The sequence below is a fragment of the Spermophilus citellus genome (assembly GCF_964194105.1).
Source record: "Spermophilus citellus genome assembly, chromosome: 16".
NCBI classification, from domain to species: Eukaryota; Metazoa; Chordata; class Mammalia; order Rodentia; family Sciuridae; genus Spermophilus; species Spermophilus citellus.
In genome coordinates, this window is record NC_138196.1 from 74,140,269 (window position 1) to 74,156,592 (window position 16,324).

At 57.3% G+C, this 16,324-nt stretch overlaps 1 protein-coding gene across 2 annotated transcripts; it reads left to right on the forward strand.

Annotated features, from left to right (window-relative positions):
• The first annotated feature begins 512 nt into the window (after positions 1–512).
• FGF17 (fibroblast growth factor 17) lies at positions 513–7,473 on the forward strand. 2 transcript variants are annotated; one of them, XM_081268946.1, is made up of 5 exons: positions 513–1,704; positions 1,914–1,950; positions 5,057–5,234; positions 5,447–5,553; positions 6,679–7,473. In XM_081268946.1, the coding sequence occupies exons 1-5, from the start codon at positions 1,670–1,672 to the stop codon at positions 6,970–6,972; spliced, it is 651 nt and encodes a 216-aa protein (XP_081125072.1). In that variant the 5' UTR covers positions 513–1,669; the 3' UTR covers positions 6,973–7,473. The 2 variants fall into 2 exon arrangements, with proteins under 2 accessions (XP_081125072.1, XP_081125073.1); XM_081268947.1 differs by having other exon boundaries at positions 5,090–5,234.
• Positions 7,474–16,324: the final 8,851 nt, after the last annotated feature.

The window sequence follows — 16,324 nt, forward strand, 5'->3', positions numbered from 1 at the left end:
AGTTCAGGCAACTTACTCCTGGGCCCCCTGCTTGGGGCTTAAGCCGGGGAGGGCGGAGCTGGACAGCCCCCTGCTGGAGCTGGACGGAGCCCTGGAGGGGGCTGCTTGGCTTGTTTGTGTGTGTGGCCAGGGTGGCAGACCACTTTGTGGATTGCTGAAGCTCAGGAAGGTGAGAGGAACCTGGAGGTGAGAGTTTCACCCTAAAAGTCAGCTCCTTAGGTAAATGAACCCACACCTGGCATTTCCCTTCTCCCTTCCCAGGGCACCAAGAACTCCAGGGAGTCAGAGCTGAGACCTTGGCTTCTCTCATAGACCCCCTCCTGCACTCCCCACTCCCACTGTCACCAACGTCCCCTTTCTTTAGGGAGGAGACAGCACAGAGCTCCATGGCCATCAGCTTTCAGGACTTCCCTGTCATCTTAAAACACAGAAAGGCTTCTAAGTCCCTACAAGGAAGCCCTATGGGGTTGGGGCTCTGGAGGGCACGGCCTACAATCAGAGGAGAGGGTTCATGGACTCACCTGGTCACTCCATCCACTGGCTGGCTCATTTTGAGCAAGTGACCTCCCAATGTACCTCAGTTTTCTCATCTGTAAATGTGGGTGTTAAACGTGAGACTGTGAAAGCTGGCCCAGCACAGCGCTGGGAGCCTGGAGGTCAGCCCCGCAGTGCTAGGGACCTCGAGGTGGGGGGGGGGGGGGCTGAGTGGCTGGGGAGAGTAAATGGGGCTGGTTTTCAGGCCAAGAGCAAGGTTCAGAATGTTTTATAGATTTTGAAGTCTCCTAAATGCTGCTCTCTCATTTGGTCCCCTAATACCCTGAGGCATTGTTATCCCCATTTCTCAGAGAAGACTGCAGAGTCCCCCTGGAAAAGTGGCTCAGGTCAATGTACCCTGCTCTTCTCCATCTCAGGCCAGCTTTTGTGACTCCATTCGGGTCCTTGAAAGACCCTCCACCTCCAGCCCAACCCATTGCACCCAGTATTTGCTAGGGTTGGACGGCCTTAACCCCTCCTTCCCAGTGGCTAGGGGTGACGAGAGGCAGCGCCAGCGGCTGCTCAAGCCAAGCCCACCCCTGCCCCCCGGAGGGAGGCTCCTCCTTTTAAGGCTGCTTCTGGGAATTCTCACCCTGAGCCAGAACCCGCGACCCCAGTCCCAGCTCAGTACCTGCCGCTCACCCTCGGGGAGATGGGGCACCAAACCTGAGGGCAGGAGCAGCTGACCCTAAGAGGGGAAGGCACCCTCCCTCCCCTGCCTGCCACACGCCCCGCACCGCACGGAGTAAGGCAGGTCCGAAGGGTCAGGAATAAAGCAGGAGACTGCAGGGGCCAGCCTCCCAATTGAGAAGGCTCCCGCAGCTCCATCCCTGCGCCTGGGTAGCCCAGCCCGGGGCTGGCAGCCCAGAGGGCGCAAGCTGGGGAGCCCCCACCAGCGCCGGCTTTGCAGCCTCACTGGCGGGGAAGGTGGACACCTCACACCTCAGTCTCCCAATTACGCCCTCCTCCCCTCCTCCCCCTCCTCTCCCTCCTCCTCCCTTCTCTCTCTTCTTCCCCCTGAAAACCTGTGGCTCCGAGAGACCTTGACTTCTCTGGGACTGCCCCTGGGGCCTGCCCACATCTGCTCCTGAGTTTGGGGGCAGGGGGGTGACCGCCCCAAGAAGTCTCTCCAGCGATGGGAGCCGCCCGCCTGCTGCCCAACCTCACTCTGTAAGTGCGCTGCCTGGGACTGGACTTCTATTGCCATTTCCAGCCCCGGGGCAGACCTGTCTCCCCGACTCCTATTTGGGTGGGCTGGGCCAAGTGGAGCAGGGTGGGGGCAGGTGGAGCAGGGCAGGGATGGGGGGCTGGGGGGCCTGGGTGCACCCCTGGGCTTGCCACTGGCACCCACACTTGGGTCTGCCTTGTCCCCTTCACAGGTGCTTGCAGCTATTGATTCTCTGCTGTCAAACGCAGGTAGGCGCCCCCACTCCCCAGCTCCCCCACTGCACCTAAGAGGGGGAAGGAGGTCTCTGAGCCTCTGGTACAGGCAGGCTCTGGCCTCTCTGGCATCTAGAAGGTGCTGAGGTTTGGAGGATCAGCTTTTGGGGGATGACTGGAAAGGGGGCTAGGAAAGCCTTGGGGATAGAGAGAGGTTTTAATCTGAGGTCTCCCTCTGAGGACCCTCGCTGCTCCCCATGAGTCTCTGCCTCTCTGTCCACCCCTCTGCACTGGGCTCCCCCAAAGGCTAAGTGCACATGCTCTCAAGACTCCAGGGATGGAGCCCAGGAGCAGTTGAGGGGAGGGGACAGTCATGGCGCAGGTGAGGTTTGAGCCTGCAAGCACCTGAAAGGACAGGTTTTGATGCAAATCCACTTGTATGATCCCCCCATTTTCCCCCTCCCACCTCCACAGATGTCCAGCGGGGTCCCGTGGGCACAGTGGGAATGCCCAGCTGGGGTGGGGCAACTCCCTACCTATAGGGCAACGAGGTCAAGCCCAAAGATTTGTTTGGGATGGAATTCAGGGTTTGCTTCTTCACATTCCCCCCACCCCAAGTCTGCCCTCCACCCCCCCCCACCACGCACACCTCCCACCCCCAAGCCTCAGCCCCCTGTGCATGGCTCGTCCTTTTTTTTGTGATCCTCCATAAAAGTGCAGCTATTAAAATGCACTGGTCCAGAACCGCTCTGGGGAGAGACCGCCTGGCTTTCCCAGGCCAGAGGCCGGCTTCTCTTCCTATCCAGTGGGGACTTTTTTTGAAGGTAAATGCCTTTTCTCTGGGAAGGGACTGGGCTGCCTTTGAAGCAGTGGGGGGGTGGGAGAGAGAGACAACGCCCCCCCTTTTCCTTCCCCCTTTTGCTGTAGCCCCGTTCCAGGCCTTTTGCTTCACACATCCAGGGAGAGCAAGAAGAAAGCCCCCAGCCTGGCCGGGAGGGGGCTGGGGGTGGCCCAACCTGTTCTGGAAGGGGAATTAGCACAATGGTGCGGCTGGCCGGGGCGTTTATGGCCTGGCTGAGGCCCCATTCAGGACGCGGGGAAGGTGGCAAGGCTGTCCTTTCCCCCTTGAAGTGCCCCCTCACCCCCCTGCGAAGGGGGCGGCAGGCTGAACCACAGCCATGCTTGAGGGGCCGGCTGACAAGCAGCTGTCTGCGGCTGTGGAAGGGGAGGTCCCCCCGCAGCGGGAACATGAAAGGGACAGGCAAGGTCCCGCGGGGAGAGGGACTTGTGGGCTGTGGGCTGTGGGGGGGCGTGGGCTGCTTTTGTGAAAGGCTTGAAGGGGAATGGGGAGAGGAGGGGGCTTTGGGGGGCCCTCTCTGCCCCTGACCTGGAACAGACTGCCAGGAGGAGGCTGCCCGCCAAGAGGGGCGGACAGCCTGAACCTGGGCCAGGAGAATCAGGCTGGGACAGTCAGGGACCCCACCCCTGGCAGGGAAGCCAGGGAGGGGCAGACTGGCAGATTCCCCCACCCCAAATTCTCACCTCAGGTTTTTCCAGGGTGGGATTCAGGGTAGTGCCCCAAATTGGAGAACTACCTGGAATCTGCCTAGGGAGCCTGGCGATGACAATGGGCAGTGACACATCAGAAGGACTAACCCAGGGCAGGTTAAACCTTTGGCCTCAGAGCTGCTCCTTCATCTCTCCCTCCTCAGAGATGATATTTCCCACCCCTCCCCCTAGGGGACAGTGGCCCCTATCGGATGCCCAGTTGTGTCTAGCTCTGTCCAGATGGTTGGGATCAGGCCTGGTATAAAGATGGAATTAGGGCCAGGCTCAGTGGCACACACCTGTGATACCAGCTACTCAAGGCCTTGAGACAGGAGAGACAGGAAGATCACAAGTTCAGGGCCAGCCTGGGCAACTTAGCAAGACCCTGCCTCAAAACAAAATTAAGGCACAGCAAGCTGAGGGTCCACCTCAGAGGTAAACCACTTCTGGGTTCAATTCTCAGTATCAAAAAAAAAAGAGGAAATTAGGAATTCTGGGCAGGGCAAGGCTGTCCCCCAAATGGCCAATAGTATCCAGATAGAGAAACAAGTGAGGTGCATCTTCATGCTAGAGCTAAGGCAATCTCCAGTGGATAGGAACTGTCATCCTGACGGGCACCTAATAGGATGGCAGGAAGTGATCTGTTTCTCCCCGACTCAATGTTACAGAGTGGTAAGGGCAGCCCCAGCGTGGAGATGGTGGTGGTAGTGTGCTTGGGTGGAAATTGCTCCTTTCCTGGCCCTGGGAAGGAGAGCAGGCTGATGGTGGCAACACCTTCTACCTGCCTGGGGAACCTCAATTACACTATGGCACCAGAGGTCACATTGTGGCACCAACAGGCAGGCAGCCTGTGAAAGCAGCCATTGAATCCCACTGATAGCACTTCCCGTGAGGGAGGTATTAGACCCACAGAGCCCACAGGGAAGTGAGCACCGCAGGAAGGGGAACCAACTGCCTACAGGGCCCCATGAACCTGGGGAAGACACAGGGGAGCAGGATCTGGAAAGGCAGCTTGCAGGGCTGACGGGGCCCTAGATAAAGATAAGGGCATAAGAGATCCCAAAATATTCTCCAGTGACCCTAACTCAAAGCACTTAATAAACCATCTGTTCTGTGCACAGGCACTAGGGCAGGGATCTTTCAAAGTGTGTGGGGAGGATAAAGGAGAAATCAGGTAGCCCTGGCTAATGGATCCAAGACCCCAGAGGTAGGAAAACAGGGTCTGTCTCAGGTGAACTGTGTGTCTCTGTGCACCTCCTCCACACAACATGGGAAGGGACACCATAGCCTTGAAGGTCCTTTCCAGCTTCCCAAGTTATGATTTCAAGTCTGCTGTATCACTGTGTCCCCCAAGCCTGGGCAGACACAAGGTTCCTGCTGTTTGGTTGCTGGACGCAACCAAAAGGCCATGACTGTCTCACCCAGCAGCCTGGGTAGGTCATGGCCCCATGCCAACTTCACCTTGCACCTTCTACTCTGCAGGACACAGGGCCTGCCCCCACTGCACTCACCTAAACACCCCTCTCCCCCGATGGACCAGTGGTGGTGTCATCCAAAGCAAATTGACACTATTTTTCCCTTGGTAACCGCAAAGGGGGAGAATCACCCGTCTCCTAATTTTAACCAGTACGTGAGGGACCAGGGTGCCATGACCGACCAGCTGAGCAGGCGGCAGATCCGTGAGTACCAGCTCTACAGCCGGACCAGTGGCAAGCACGTGCAGGTCACCGGACGTCGCATCTCCGCCACCGCTGAGGACGGCAACAAGTTTGGTGAGACTTGGCCCTCGGCTGCAGGCCTGGCCTCCAGGCCCATCCCCAGAGCCTGTGCCAGGGCTAAGGCCACAGGGGGAGGGCCCCAGGGCCTGACAGTTCTCAATCCCTCTCACCTGCCTGAGTTTGGAGGGCAGACTGGTTGGGGATCCTTTCTGCACCCCTGGCTGGCAGTCCTGTGACTGAGGCCTTTCTCTCCTCCCCCATCACAGCCAAGCTCATAGTGGAGACAGACACGTTCGGCAGCCGGGTGCGCATCAAGGGGGCGGAGAGTGAGAAGTACATCTGTATGAACAAGAGGGGCAAGCTCATCGGGAAGGTGAGGCCTGCGCGGGGCCTGCTGGCAGGGCAGTCAAGGCCAACAGCACCCAGCTCCCCCTGCGGAGCCCACCCACAGGAGCAAGACAGGGACCTCAGTGGGACTGTGACTTCTTACTGTCCTCTCAGCACACCTGCTGTGCCTTCCTGTTTCTCTATCAATGGCTCTCTTAGCCTTCTGAGGGGACCCCTGACCCACAAGGATCCCTGGCTCTGATATAAGGTGCCTTTCCCCAGCAGCGATCAGTAAGAGTGTTAATACCCACATGTCCCTGTATGAAGGGCTAAGGGCTCATGAGGGTTGAAAGTTGGGGCACATAGAAGACAGAAGCTCCCCCAAGTTCAGTGGGTCCCCCAAGTTCAGTGGGCTCCAGCTAGCAAGATGCACACTAAATACTGGGCAATGAACCCTTCCTTAGTGGGGTCCATCCAGCTTGTCAGTAAAGAGGATTACATTTCCTTTGGAACTGGGCACTCCTGGCTTCTAATTCTAGCTGCTGCTCACCAAATAACCTCAGGCATGTTGTCTGAGAAAGGAGCATAGGGCATGGGGTCCATAGGGTCAAGTGGGGCTGTTGTGTCCAACACTCTTCTTCCCTTCTTTCTTTTCTTGGGGGACAGGGAGAAGGACCTAGGGATTGAACCTAGAGGTGCTTTGCCTCTGAGCTATATCTCAGCCTTTTATTTTTTTTCCCCTCAGCAATTTAGTAAGATAGAGTCTCACTAAATTGTGATCCTCCTGCCTCAGCCTCCCAAATTGCTGCATCCTGATCCTTCTTTCTTTTTTGTCAGAGACTCTTGCCTCCCTCTCTCAACTCAGCAGCACCCCTCACCCAGATTGAATGAGAGTTTTCATGTACCAAGTGCCCCAGGGGACACATTACCTTGATCTTTGTGTCACTTGTCACAAAACTGAGCCTCAATGGCTAAACACCTCAACTGCCAAGTAACAAGCCTGTATCTAAATTCAGCTCTGACTCCAAGCTTGTTCATTTTGCCTTACTAGCAAAGATGCCGGTGTCACTAGGCAGCTCCCTCCTGGGAATAAGGGACCTCAAAATAGGTCCAAAGGCAGATAAGCCCTCTGGGGCTGGGTGGACAAATTCTCCTCCTCCCTTCTCCACAGCCCAGTGGGAAGAGCAAAGACTGTGTGTTCACTGAGATCGTCCTGGAGAACAACTACACAGCCTTCCAGAATGCCCGGCATGAGGGCTGGTTCATGGCCTTCACCAGGCAGGGCCGGCCCCGCCAGGCCTCCCGCAGCCGCCAGAACCAGCGAGAGGCCCACTTCATCAAGCGCCTCTACCAGGGCCAGCTGCCCTTCCCCAACCATGCTGAGAGGCAGAAGCAGTTCGAGTTTGTGGGCTCAGCCCCCACCCGCAGGACCAAGCGCACTAGGAGGCCCCAGCCCCTCACGTAGTCAGGGAGGGAGGCGGGAACAGCTGCCCCTCAGCAGCCTTCCCACCCCCTTCCCTTCCTAATCCAAAGACTGGGCTGGGATGGAGGGAGGGGAACCAGAGCCCCAAGGAGGATCCTGAGGACCCAAAGCATCAGTGCCCCCAGCTGGGAAGGGACAGGACTGTTGCTCCCATGGGCTGGCGCCACACACTGAAATAGGCTCCTTTCTGGGCCAAGGGCAGATCCCAGGAGAGGAACTAGTGTGTCACCCTGATCGCACAGCCAGCCTCCCAGCAGTGGCCTGAAACAAGCGGACAGGTCAGATATGTGAGGCCTTGCACAGGCAACCCGGATGGAGGTGTCTGGCTTCAAATCTTGTTCCCCAAATCCCCCTCAGTCTGTCCCCAGCGCCCAAGCTCCTCTTGGCCAGAGAGTAGGAAGGGACTTTTGGTGTTTTTGTTCATTTAAAAAAAAAAAAAAAAAAAAGGAGAAAAAGGGCCGGCCATTCCTCACTCTCCATGACCCAGGCCTGCACCCCCACCCCGAAACCCCAGAATAAAACCATTTTCCTGCAAACGGGTTATCTGGAGTGGGGTGGACTGGAATCAAGTTGGCTGCTGCACGCGGCACAGAGAAGCGCCTGGCGCTGGCCGAGGGGATGGGCGGCAGGTGCAGGGGCCACTGGCCGCACGTCCGGCAGGGGGGGGGGGGGGGCCTGCGGCCGGAGGCCGGCGGCCCAGGGCGTGCCCGGGCCCCGGGGACCGGGCGGCCACTCCCTCTGCGGGCTCCGGTGTCCTCGGCTCGCACGGTGCATCTCGTGCTACCTGTTGGGGCGGAAAAAACCCAATCCCTAGGTGGGGCCCGAGCCCGAGGCACCGGCGCGGGGCTGGCTGGGCCGGCGGCCCGCGGACGCCCCAGCCGCGTCGCGGGGAGCGAGATTGCTTTCTTCCGGTGAGGAGGGCCGGGCGGGGTGGAGGGCTGGACGAGCGGAAGGGGGGTGGGGGCGAGAATGTGTCCTCTTGTTCTCCCAGGTCCCCGCTGGGGTGGGGGCGGGGGCCACACCTGAGGGTAAATCTCAATTAGAGGCGGCGGCGGCGGCGGCGGGCTCGGTCCGGATGGCCCCGGGGAGGCGGGAGGCCCTGCCCCCACGGCGCTCCGGGGGTGGGCTTTCCCAGAGGCCTCCAGGTGTGCCCGGGGCTGCGGCTCCAGGCCATAAAAGCCGCCTCTTTGCTGGTGCGCTGGCTTTTAATCTTGTTAGGGGGCGGGGCTTCCTAGCTGCCCCCCCCAGGCCCCGCCGCGGACTCTCCTCGGCTGCTGAATCCCCCGGCCTCAGTTTCCCTCCCTCCCTCCCCCCTCCCTTCTCTGTGCTGAGAAAAAGTTGGGCAGAAGGATTAGGGAAAGAGGAGAAAAAGGATGAAAGCCATCCCTTCTTCCCACCGGTCCCTTTGGCCTCAAATAAGGCGAGAGGAGGGAAAGGGAGGTGGCAGCCGCAGTCCAGGTGGACGGCGAGGGCTGGAGCCCAGCCTGACCCCAACCCGGGGCCATTTAGAAGGTGGGGACCGCAGCAGCCGAGAGGGAGGTCCCCAGGCCTCAGGACAGACATTCTCCTTGCAGTTTGTCATAATTGCTTTTCACCAGGTTGCTTTTTTTCCTCTCCCCCCATCACAAAGAATCTTAATCCTGGTGAAGACCGTGGGCTGTGTTGGGGGTCGTTTTCTGGGGTGTGTAGGGCGGGTGGTCTGGAGCGCAGCTGATAACTGGCGAGTTCAATGGGACTTTAAAAACTGGGGCAACACCCAGCAATTACTTGAGGACAAAGGATTGGGGCCCCCCAGGTGTGGAGGACTGAACTTTGGGGAGCGGGGGGAGGGGGCCGGGAAGGAGGTGTGTTGGGGAGTGGGGACTCTTACAATCACTCTGATTTCCGCAGGAATTTGAGACATTCTTTAAGACTTTAGACGGCCTTCCCCCCAGCCGGGCCTTTGGCCCACCCCCATCCCCCACCCCCTTGCTCGGGTTAGAGACGGCTTCAAAGGTGGACGAGGCTCTTTGTCTTGCCTGAGCTTTCTTCTCAGCCTTTTCTGGCCCCTCCCTGGCTCTTTTTGACCTCCCCAGCACAGACAGGCCTCTGGGGGCCGGCTCCAGAAAGCCCTCACTGTTTCCTTTCTTGCTTTTTGAGGTGAGACCTGGCACGCAGGGACCAGGAATGGGGAAGGACAAGTTTCAGAGGCCTGTGCATCTCAGGTAGTGTCTTCACCTCCAGCCAGGCCCTGGCCTGGGTGTCTGATGCCCGCTCTGGCCTCTGGTCCCTGACTGGGCTCTGAATTTTCTCACCACCACATTTCTTAGTGCCTCTGCCCAGGATCCAGGTGCCCTACCCCAGGCAACCCTTCACGTCCTGGGGAAGTCTGCTCAGTTCATTGCTTCCTCATAAAAGATGCTTTAAAAAAAGAAGAACCTGCCACCAAGTCAGGCACCGTGGCGCATGCCTGAAATCCCAGTGACTCAGAAGGCTGAGGCTGGAGGATTTGCAAGTTTGAGGCCAGCCTCAACAATTTAGCCCCTGTCTCAAAGAGGGAGGCAGGGCAGGGATGCTCAGTGGCAAAATGTTCTGGGTTCAATCCCCAGTACCATGGGGGAGGGGGTAGGAAGCCAAAAGAATGGATCTCTAAGAATCTGGGAACTTCAGAAGGGAGTTAATATGCTTATGTACTGATGGGTTCCTGAAGGTTCTAAGCAAGAGTGAGCAAGGGGTGGCCCCAGGGGGCTGATTACTAATGGCCCATTGCTATTAGGGCAAGATGAACCCATCAAGGGGAGGAAGTGACAAGGTAGAGGGTGACTGCAGAAGTATGCCTCAAATCCTGCACCTGTTTAGGATTACTGAGACCTCAGCCTAAGAATAGCCTTTCTATCGATCTCTCCTCCACCCTGTCCTCCAAAAGGCCAGATGAGGTGGAAGGGAGTCAGATCAAGAGGCTACAAAAGCTGGTTTTACTTATGTTTCCTCCAATGGCCAGTGGCCTCCTATTCACCAAACTAAAAGCCTTGCTTCGGTCCTTCCAGAGGAGGACCGCTTCTTGAACTGCTTCCGCCAGCCTGCTCTTGCCTGGCTCCTCCTGTAGAAGCAGTTCTAGGATTTCTTCTGTGTTCTCTCCTGTATGCTGTCTCTTGCTAGCCATCTCCACACCCTCAACCCCTAGTGCACGACTGATTTCTCTCCCAGACTCTGGAATTCTGCTCTGTTGCAGGCCTCCCTTGACTCTGTCTACATTACTGCAGGGGCTTCCTAGTGGTGCCTGCCCCAGCAGCATCCACTGCACAGGTGGCTCTGCCGACCCGGAGTACCACACACCAGCTCTGTGCAGGCCCCTCACCAGCAAACTCCTGGTGTGGCTTTTAAGACTCTTGTCCAGGGCTATCCAGTCTCCCTGCCCCGCCCTCTCCTTTAGTACATCCCCTTCCAGAAATGCCATTAAAACAGGAACTCTTGCCATCACGAAGTGCACTGTCTCCATCTTTGCTATGAGCAACCCCTGGACTGGCAGGGGAGCAGAGAACATTGCACACCAGGCGTTCTGAGACTTCCTGCTGCTGGGCGCCATGGCACATGCCTGTAATCCCAGCGACTTGGGAGGTTGAGGCAGGAGGATCACAAATTCAAAACCAGCCTCAGAAACTTAGTGAGGCCCTAAACAACTTAAAAAGACCCTGTCTCAAAATAAAAGGGCTGGGGGGCTGGGGATGTGGCTCAAGCGGTAGCGCGCTCGCCTGGCATGCGCGGGGTGCTGGGTTCAATCCTCAGCACCACATAGAAATAAGATAAAGATGTTGTGTCCACCGAAAACTGGAGAATAAATATTTTAAAAATATAATTAATTAATAAAAGGGCTGGGGTGTGGCTCAGTGGTTGAGCACCCCTGGGTTCAATCCCTGGTACCAAATAAATAAATAAATATTCCTGCTGCCTGACAGGCCCTTCTCCAACATGCTCGCTCACCTGGACACTAGTGGCCTCCCTTGCTCCACAGGTATTTGACCCTCTCTGGCTCTGCTGCTGCTGGTCTCTCTTGCCAATCACTTACCTTTGCCTTTGCAACATATCACATAGCTCATCCCGCACCGTCATTACGTATGTTTGTGTGATGGTTCTGCTGGAGAAAAGGACCTCAGAGGTAAAAATAGTGTTGCCACACCCACTGCATATGCCCAGCCCAGGACAAATCACAGGGGAAATGTATATCGAGGGGATCATCCAAATGAGGCCCCAGAAAGAAGTCACTGCCCGGCACCCAGCTGTTCCTCAAGGTGCAACTCAGGTGTGAGGAGTCTTCAGCAGTTTCTGTAATACTTACTTCTTCCATACAGTTCTCAAGCTCTGTGCTAATCCTTCAAGTAATTTTAAAAGATGGACAACAGGGAACTCTCAAGGCACTTCAAATTTAATTGGAGGGGTAAACTCATAGATTTTTTTTTTTTTCGTACCGGGTATGGGTATTGAACTCAGGGACACTAGACCACTGAGCCACATTCTCAGCCCTATTTTGTATTTTATTTAGAGCCAGGGTCTCATTGAATTGCCTGGCACCTCACAGTTGTTGAAGCTGGCTTTGAACTTTCGATCCTCCTGTCTCAGCCTCTAGAGCTGCTGGGATTACAGGCATGTGCCACTGCACCCAGTCTATTTTTTTTTTTATGTGAGGTTTTCTTTCTTTCTTATTTTTTAGTTGTAAATGGACACAATACCTTTATTTTATTATTTATTTTTATGTGGTTCTGAGTATCAAACCCAGTGCCTTGCACGAGTGAGGCAAGCAATCCAACACTGAGCTACATATCCCAGCCCAAACACATAGACTTTTGGAAATCTCTCTGTTATAATATTTTAATTTTGGCAGGATTGAACCCAGGGGTGCTTTATCAATAAGCTCCATCCCAGACCTTTTACGTTTCTTATTTTGAAATAGGTTTTCCCTAAATTGCCGAGGGAGGCTGGTCCTCGAATTTGCATCAGCCTCCTGAGTCACTGGGATTACAGGCATGCACCACTGCACCCAGCTTGACCCCTGATTTAGGACAGGAAGTTTTTTCCCATGTGTCCATGTGGGCAATCTCACATTCAGAGATCTACAACCATTCACGGTGGCACAGCCAGTGAGCACTATGGTCCAGACTCTTGCTGTCCTCAACACCAGGAGTGCAATATTCTCTAGTCCCCTGTCCTGTGCGTGCTGAGGTGGGAGAGAGTGTGGGGCTGGGGCACCTGGGAGGATGCAGTGGTATAGCTGGGATTGGCACTATCTCATTGGAGAGAAGATGCACAAGGCGGGAATATGGAGAGGGGAAACAGCACTGGGAGGAAGGCTTAGAGGTAGGAAAATGTGAGGCACATTCAGGGGAAGGTGAAAGATTGATCAATTTGGCTGGAACTGAAAGTGCATAGAGAGATGGCAGGCAATGGGTGAGTCAAGTCATGCGGTTTGGTCTTGGTACAGTGGCGGGGAGGAGAAACAGGAAGGCTTTGAGAAGGGGAGTGACAGATGGAATCATCTGCAGGCAGCATTCTGGGGACTAAGGTCTGGGAAAGTGGAGGCCCAGAGTCCAACGCCCAGAGGGAAGAAGATGTGGCTTCCAGCCTCTGGTGAAAAAGGTCCCTTCCTTTTCCTCTCCTGGGCCTGGATCTTTGGAGAAAAGGGCCTCAGAGGTAAAGGGCCTCAGAGGCCTCTTGGTGCTGTGGCTCAACCTCTCCAGGAGTTAATATTTAGACAGAATGGGGGGCACTCCTGGTGCTCCCCCTCCCAGCATGTTGGTACGCGGGGTGGGGCCAGGAGGCACTGGAGTGAGACAGGAGCAGAGAAGCCTGGTGCACATGCCTGGGAGAGGGGGCAGGTGGCAGGACCAGAGTCCGCTGAGGATCTCTGGCACCAGTGACCTTGCTGGGGAAGGGAGCTAAGAAATAGGTGTCTGGGGCCTGGAACCCCCTGCCAGAACCCCCTGTTGTGAATGAATGTGCCCATTGGGAAGAGCTGAGAACTCCTGGACTTTGAAAGGTAAGGTGGGCCTACCTGGTCAAGTGGTGCTGAGGAAGCTCACCTGGGCATGGACTCACTGGGTCACTGTTGCCTGTTCTCTCATCCCAGCCCTGCATTGGGGGCAGGGGACAGGCAGGCCACAAGGAGGGCCTCCCCTTCAGCTGGCCTTGGGAAGACTGGGACCTTTCCAGGAGGAGGGGGCTGGACACAGAGCCATCCTCTGCTCAGGACAGAGGTGAGCAGAGCATAGACAGAGGTTGACAGGGGAGAGGGTCTCCTGGCCCTGCTGACCCCCATACGTGCGCCTGTGCAGGCACTACACACACACACACACACACACACACACACACACACACACACACAGCAGGAGCTCTCCCAACAGGAGTGACCTTGGCAGCTACCACTCCTCAGGTCGACAGAGGGAGCCCTAACTCTTTTCTGCCCTCGGGTCCGGAGCTGGCTGGGCCTAAGACTATTCCTGCCCCAGGTGGCTGGCCCATGGAGGGTCATTCCCAAGGATCGTGGGTCTGAGGCGTGGAGGACAGTGGGGCAGGACCTTGAGGATTAGAAGAGAGCAATCTAATGCTCTGACTTTTCTCTAGGTTAAGGGAAATGAGGGAGGGTTTGGGACTAGGAGGAGGTGAGCAGGTACAGAAGTAGGGGCTGGACTGCCACATGTCGGCCCCTGCCAGTGCCCCTCCTGTCAGGGACCATCCCTTTGACCTTCCGGCTCCAGGGTTGCTGCTCCCTTGTCTCTATGACCCTTCCCCAGCTGCATGCTAGGCTTCCCAGGATGGGACGGTCTCCACAGCATGTCATCCCCCTTCAAGACCAGCCTGCTGTCTGGCCCTGACTTAGGGTTCTCCTGAGGCCATCCTGGGAGCCAATCGTGGAGCCTGACAGAGTGGGGGAGGGGAGGCCTGGTGGGGCACAGTAGGAGCCCCCACCCCAGCACTAGAGGCTCCCTGCATCTCCCCCCACCCCACCCCCCCAGTCCCTGAGGAAGAGGCCGTAGGAGCCACAGCTTCCTCCTCCTCCCCCCGCCGCTGCGGAGCCGGGCCTGGGCTGCCGGCTGGTTGCCTTGGCAACCACAGGCGGAGAGGAGATGCGACAAGGGATGGAGGTGTATGTCACCGCGGAGGCTGCTGTGCTCCTGCCCCACGCCCCAGGCCCCTAAAGGTACCGAGAACCCTCCCCCTCCTCCTACCCTCCTCCATCCCTTTCCCTGACTCCCTGCTCTCTGCCTATACCACATGCTGGCTGCCATTAGGGGGAGAGTTCCTTCCTCCTGGGTTCAGTGACTCCCACCCAGGGCTCCTGACCCACCTCATTCCAGGCCCCTGTCCACAGGGGTCCTTCCAGCATCAGCTCATCCCAACTTTCCTTCCCTCTAGGGACGTGGTACGGGAAGAATGTCTCCTGGGGTGGGGTCTGGTGGAGGGCAGGCGAGAGCAGGGAGGAACCCAGATGGTGGAAAGGTCAGGAATCCTAAAGGGCTGAGTTGTTCTAGAGGGCTGAAGGGAGACTTTCGGGACTGGAGTGGGCCCAGGGCCTCTCCTCTCTCTCTGATTCCAGAGCACTAAGGGTGGGGCTGCAGGACAGAGAGCCCGGAGGCTGGACAGAGGCCAGGCTGGTTATAGGAGAAGGCCTGCTGGCCCCTCCTCATGGCTGTGCCCCCTCCTGCACATTAAAGGTATACCTGCTCCCACGTCTCTCCTGGCCTTTTTCTCCCTGGTTGTAGGGATGTTTCTCCCATCCCCAGGTTTTCCCTGTACCTTCCACAGGGCCCTCCCCACACCCCATCCAGCAGTTAAATCTGGGTTCTCTCTCCCCTTTCCCAGCCACTCGCTACCTGCCGCTACCTGTCATTTCTGTCCAGAGCACCCTTCAGTTTACACTCCGCTCTGCCTTCTCCTAATCCAGGCAGACCCCTCCCTTCCTGTCCCTTGAGTAAAAGATCCTGGCGCACTCACACCTGTCCCCTTCAAGGTCTCCCCCTGTGAGTTTCCATCCAGACACCTCAGAGCCCCCTCCCCAGTTTCTAGACTTCCTCAACAGCCACTGATACCATCAGCTGACCCGCTGTGGGCAGTGGTTACCGGGGCAACAGCGAGGCTGCCTCGGTAGGCAAGTCTGTGGTCGAGGCAGAGGGGAAGAGAGGGAGCTGGCCAGGGAAGGTCAGGGTCACTGGCTAGGCTCTTGCCCTCCTGCCCCTGCCCAGGGGGGCACCCCAAGGCCAATGACAGAGGCCTAGAGTCTGGTTTTGCCAGACCGGGAAGGCAGGGCTTAGTAAATTCCACACTCCCGGAAAGGGGACCCCCTGGTGGGAAGGGGAGAGTCAGGCTCCTTCATCTCTCTACTGCAGTTCCCAGGGCACTCAGGTTCCTGAAGGGCCAGCCTGAGTCTCTGGTACTGAGGACCGGTTTCCTGCATCCTTGGGTGACTCATTCTGGTACCTCTGCCTGTACCCTCACCCTGAGAGATGGGGCCCCAGAGGCCTCTGCTGCTGCTGAAAGATGATGGGGTGGCTGTGAATGGGGTAGGAAGAAGGCACAGGTGCTTGGAGAGCCACATATTGTCCCCCTCAGTTATCAGTAGTGCACCCCGCCCCCACCCCCAGCTACTTGAAGTCTCTGGCTGTTTATGAGAAGGTTTGAGGGGCTGAGTGTGAGTGTGCGTGTGCGCGTGCACGCATCCGTGTGGGTGTCATAGAGTAGGGGTGTGGGAAAGGGGAAAGGACAGCGCAGTGGATTCTGCTTCGTCATGATGCCGGCTAATGCTCCTCTTGTTTGAGATGGATTGACTGCAGCCCGGGTGGAAGAGCGGCAATCCAAACACACACCCTCGCGGCCACTATCAGCTGGAGGTGGGGAGGGTGCGGGAGGGTGTGGGGAGCCGGCCGCCTGCCAGTCAGCCAGCCATCCTGCTGCCCGCCCATCAGACGCGGACTCCCCAACACGGGGACCCAAGCAGCAGGGTGGGGGCGAGGGGGGTGGGGGCCCAGAGGGGAGATCAGCGCTCAGCCAAGACCAGCTCCCCTCCTTTGCCAGCTCCCACCCCACCCACCCAAAGCCGGCTTTCTTCCTGTTATTTGTGCTTCGGAAAGCAAAGCTGGTTTCCTGCAAGAGACGCCTCTTACCTAGGCTCCTGAGGAAACGCAGCAGCCTGTGGAGCGGGGCCTGTGCCTCTCGGGGGCCTTAAGGGCGTCTGGGCCACAGCCTGGGAAGAGGTAGGTGGCAGGGTCTCCGCCTCTCTTCCCCTTTGTGGGCACTTTGGGCTGCAGCCCCTGCCTGGAACAGGGCTTTGGGTGGTAGTAGGAATGCCCCAGCTCTGGCACCTTGC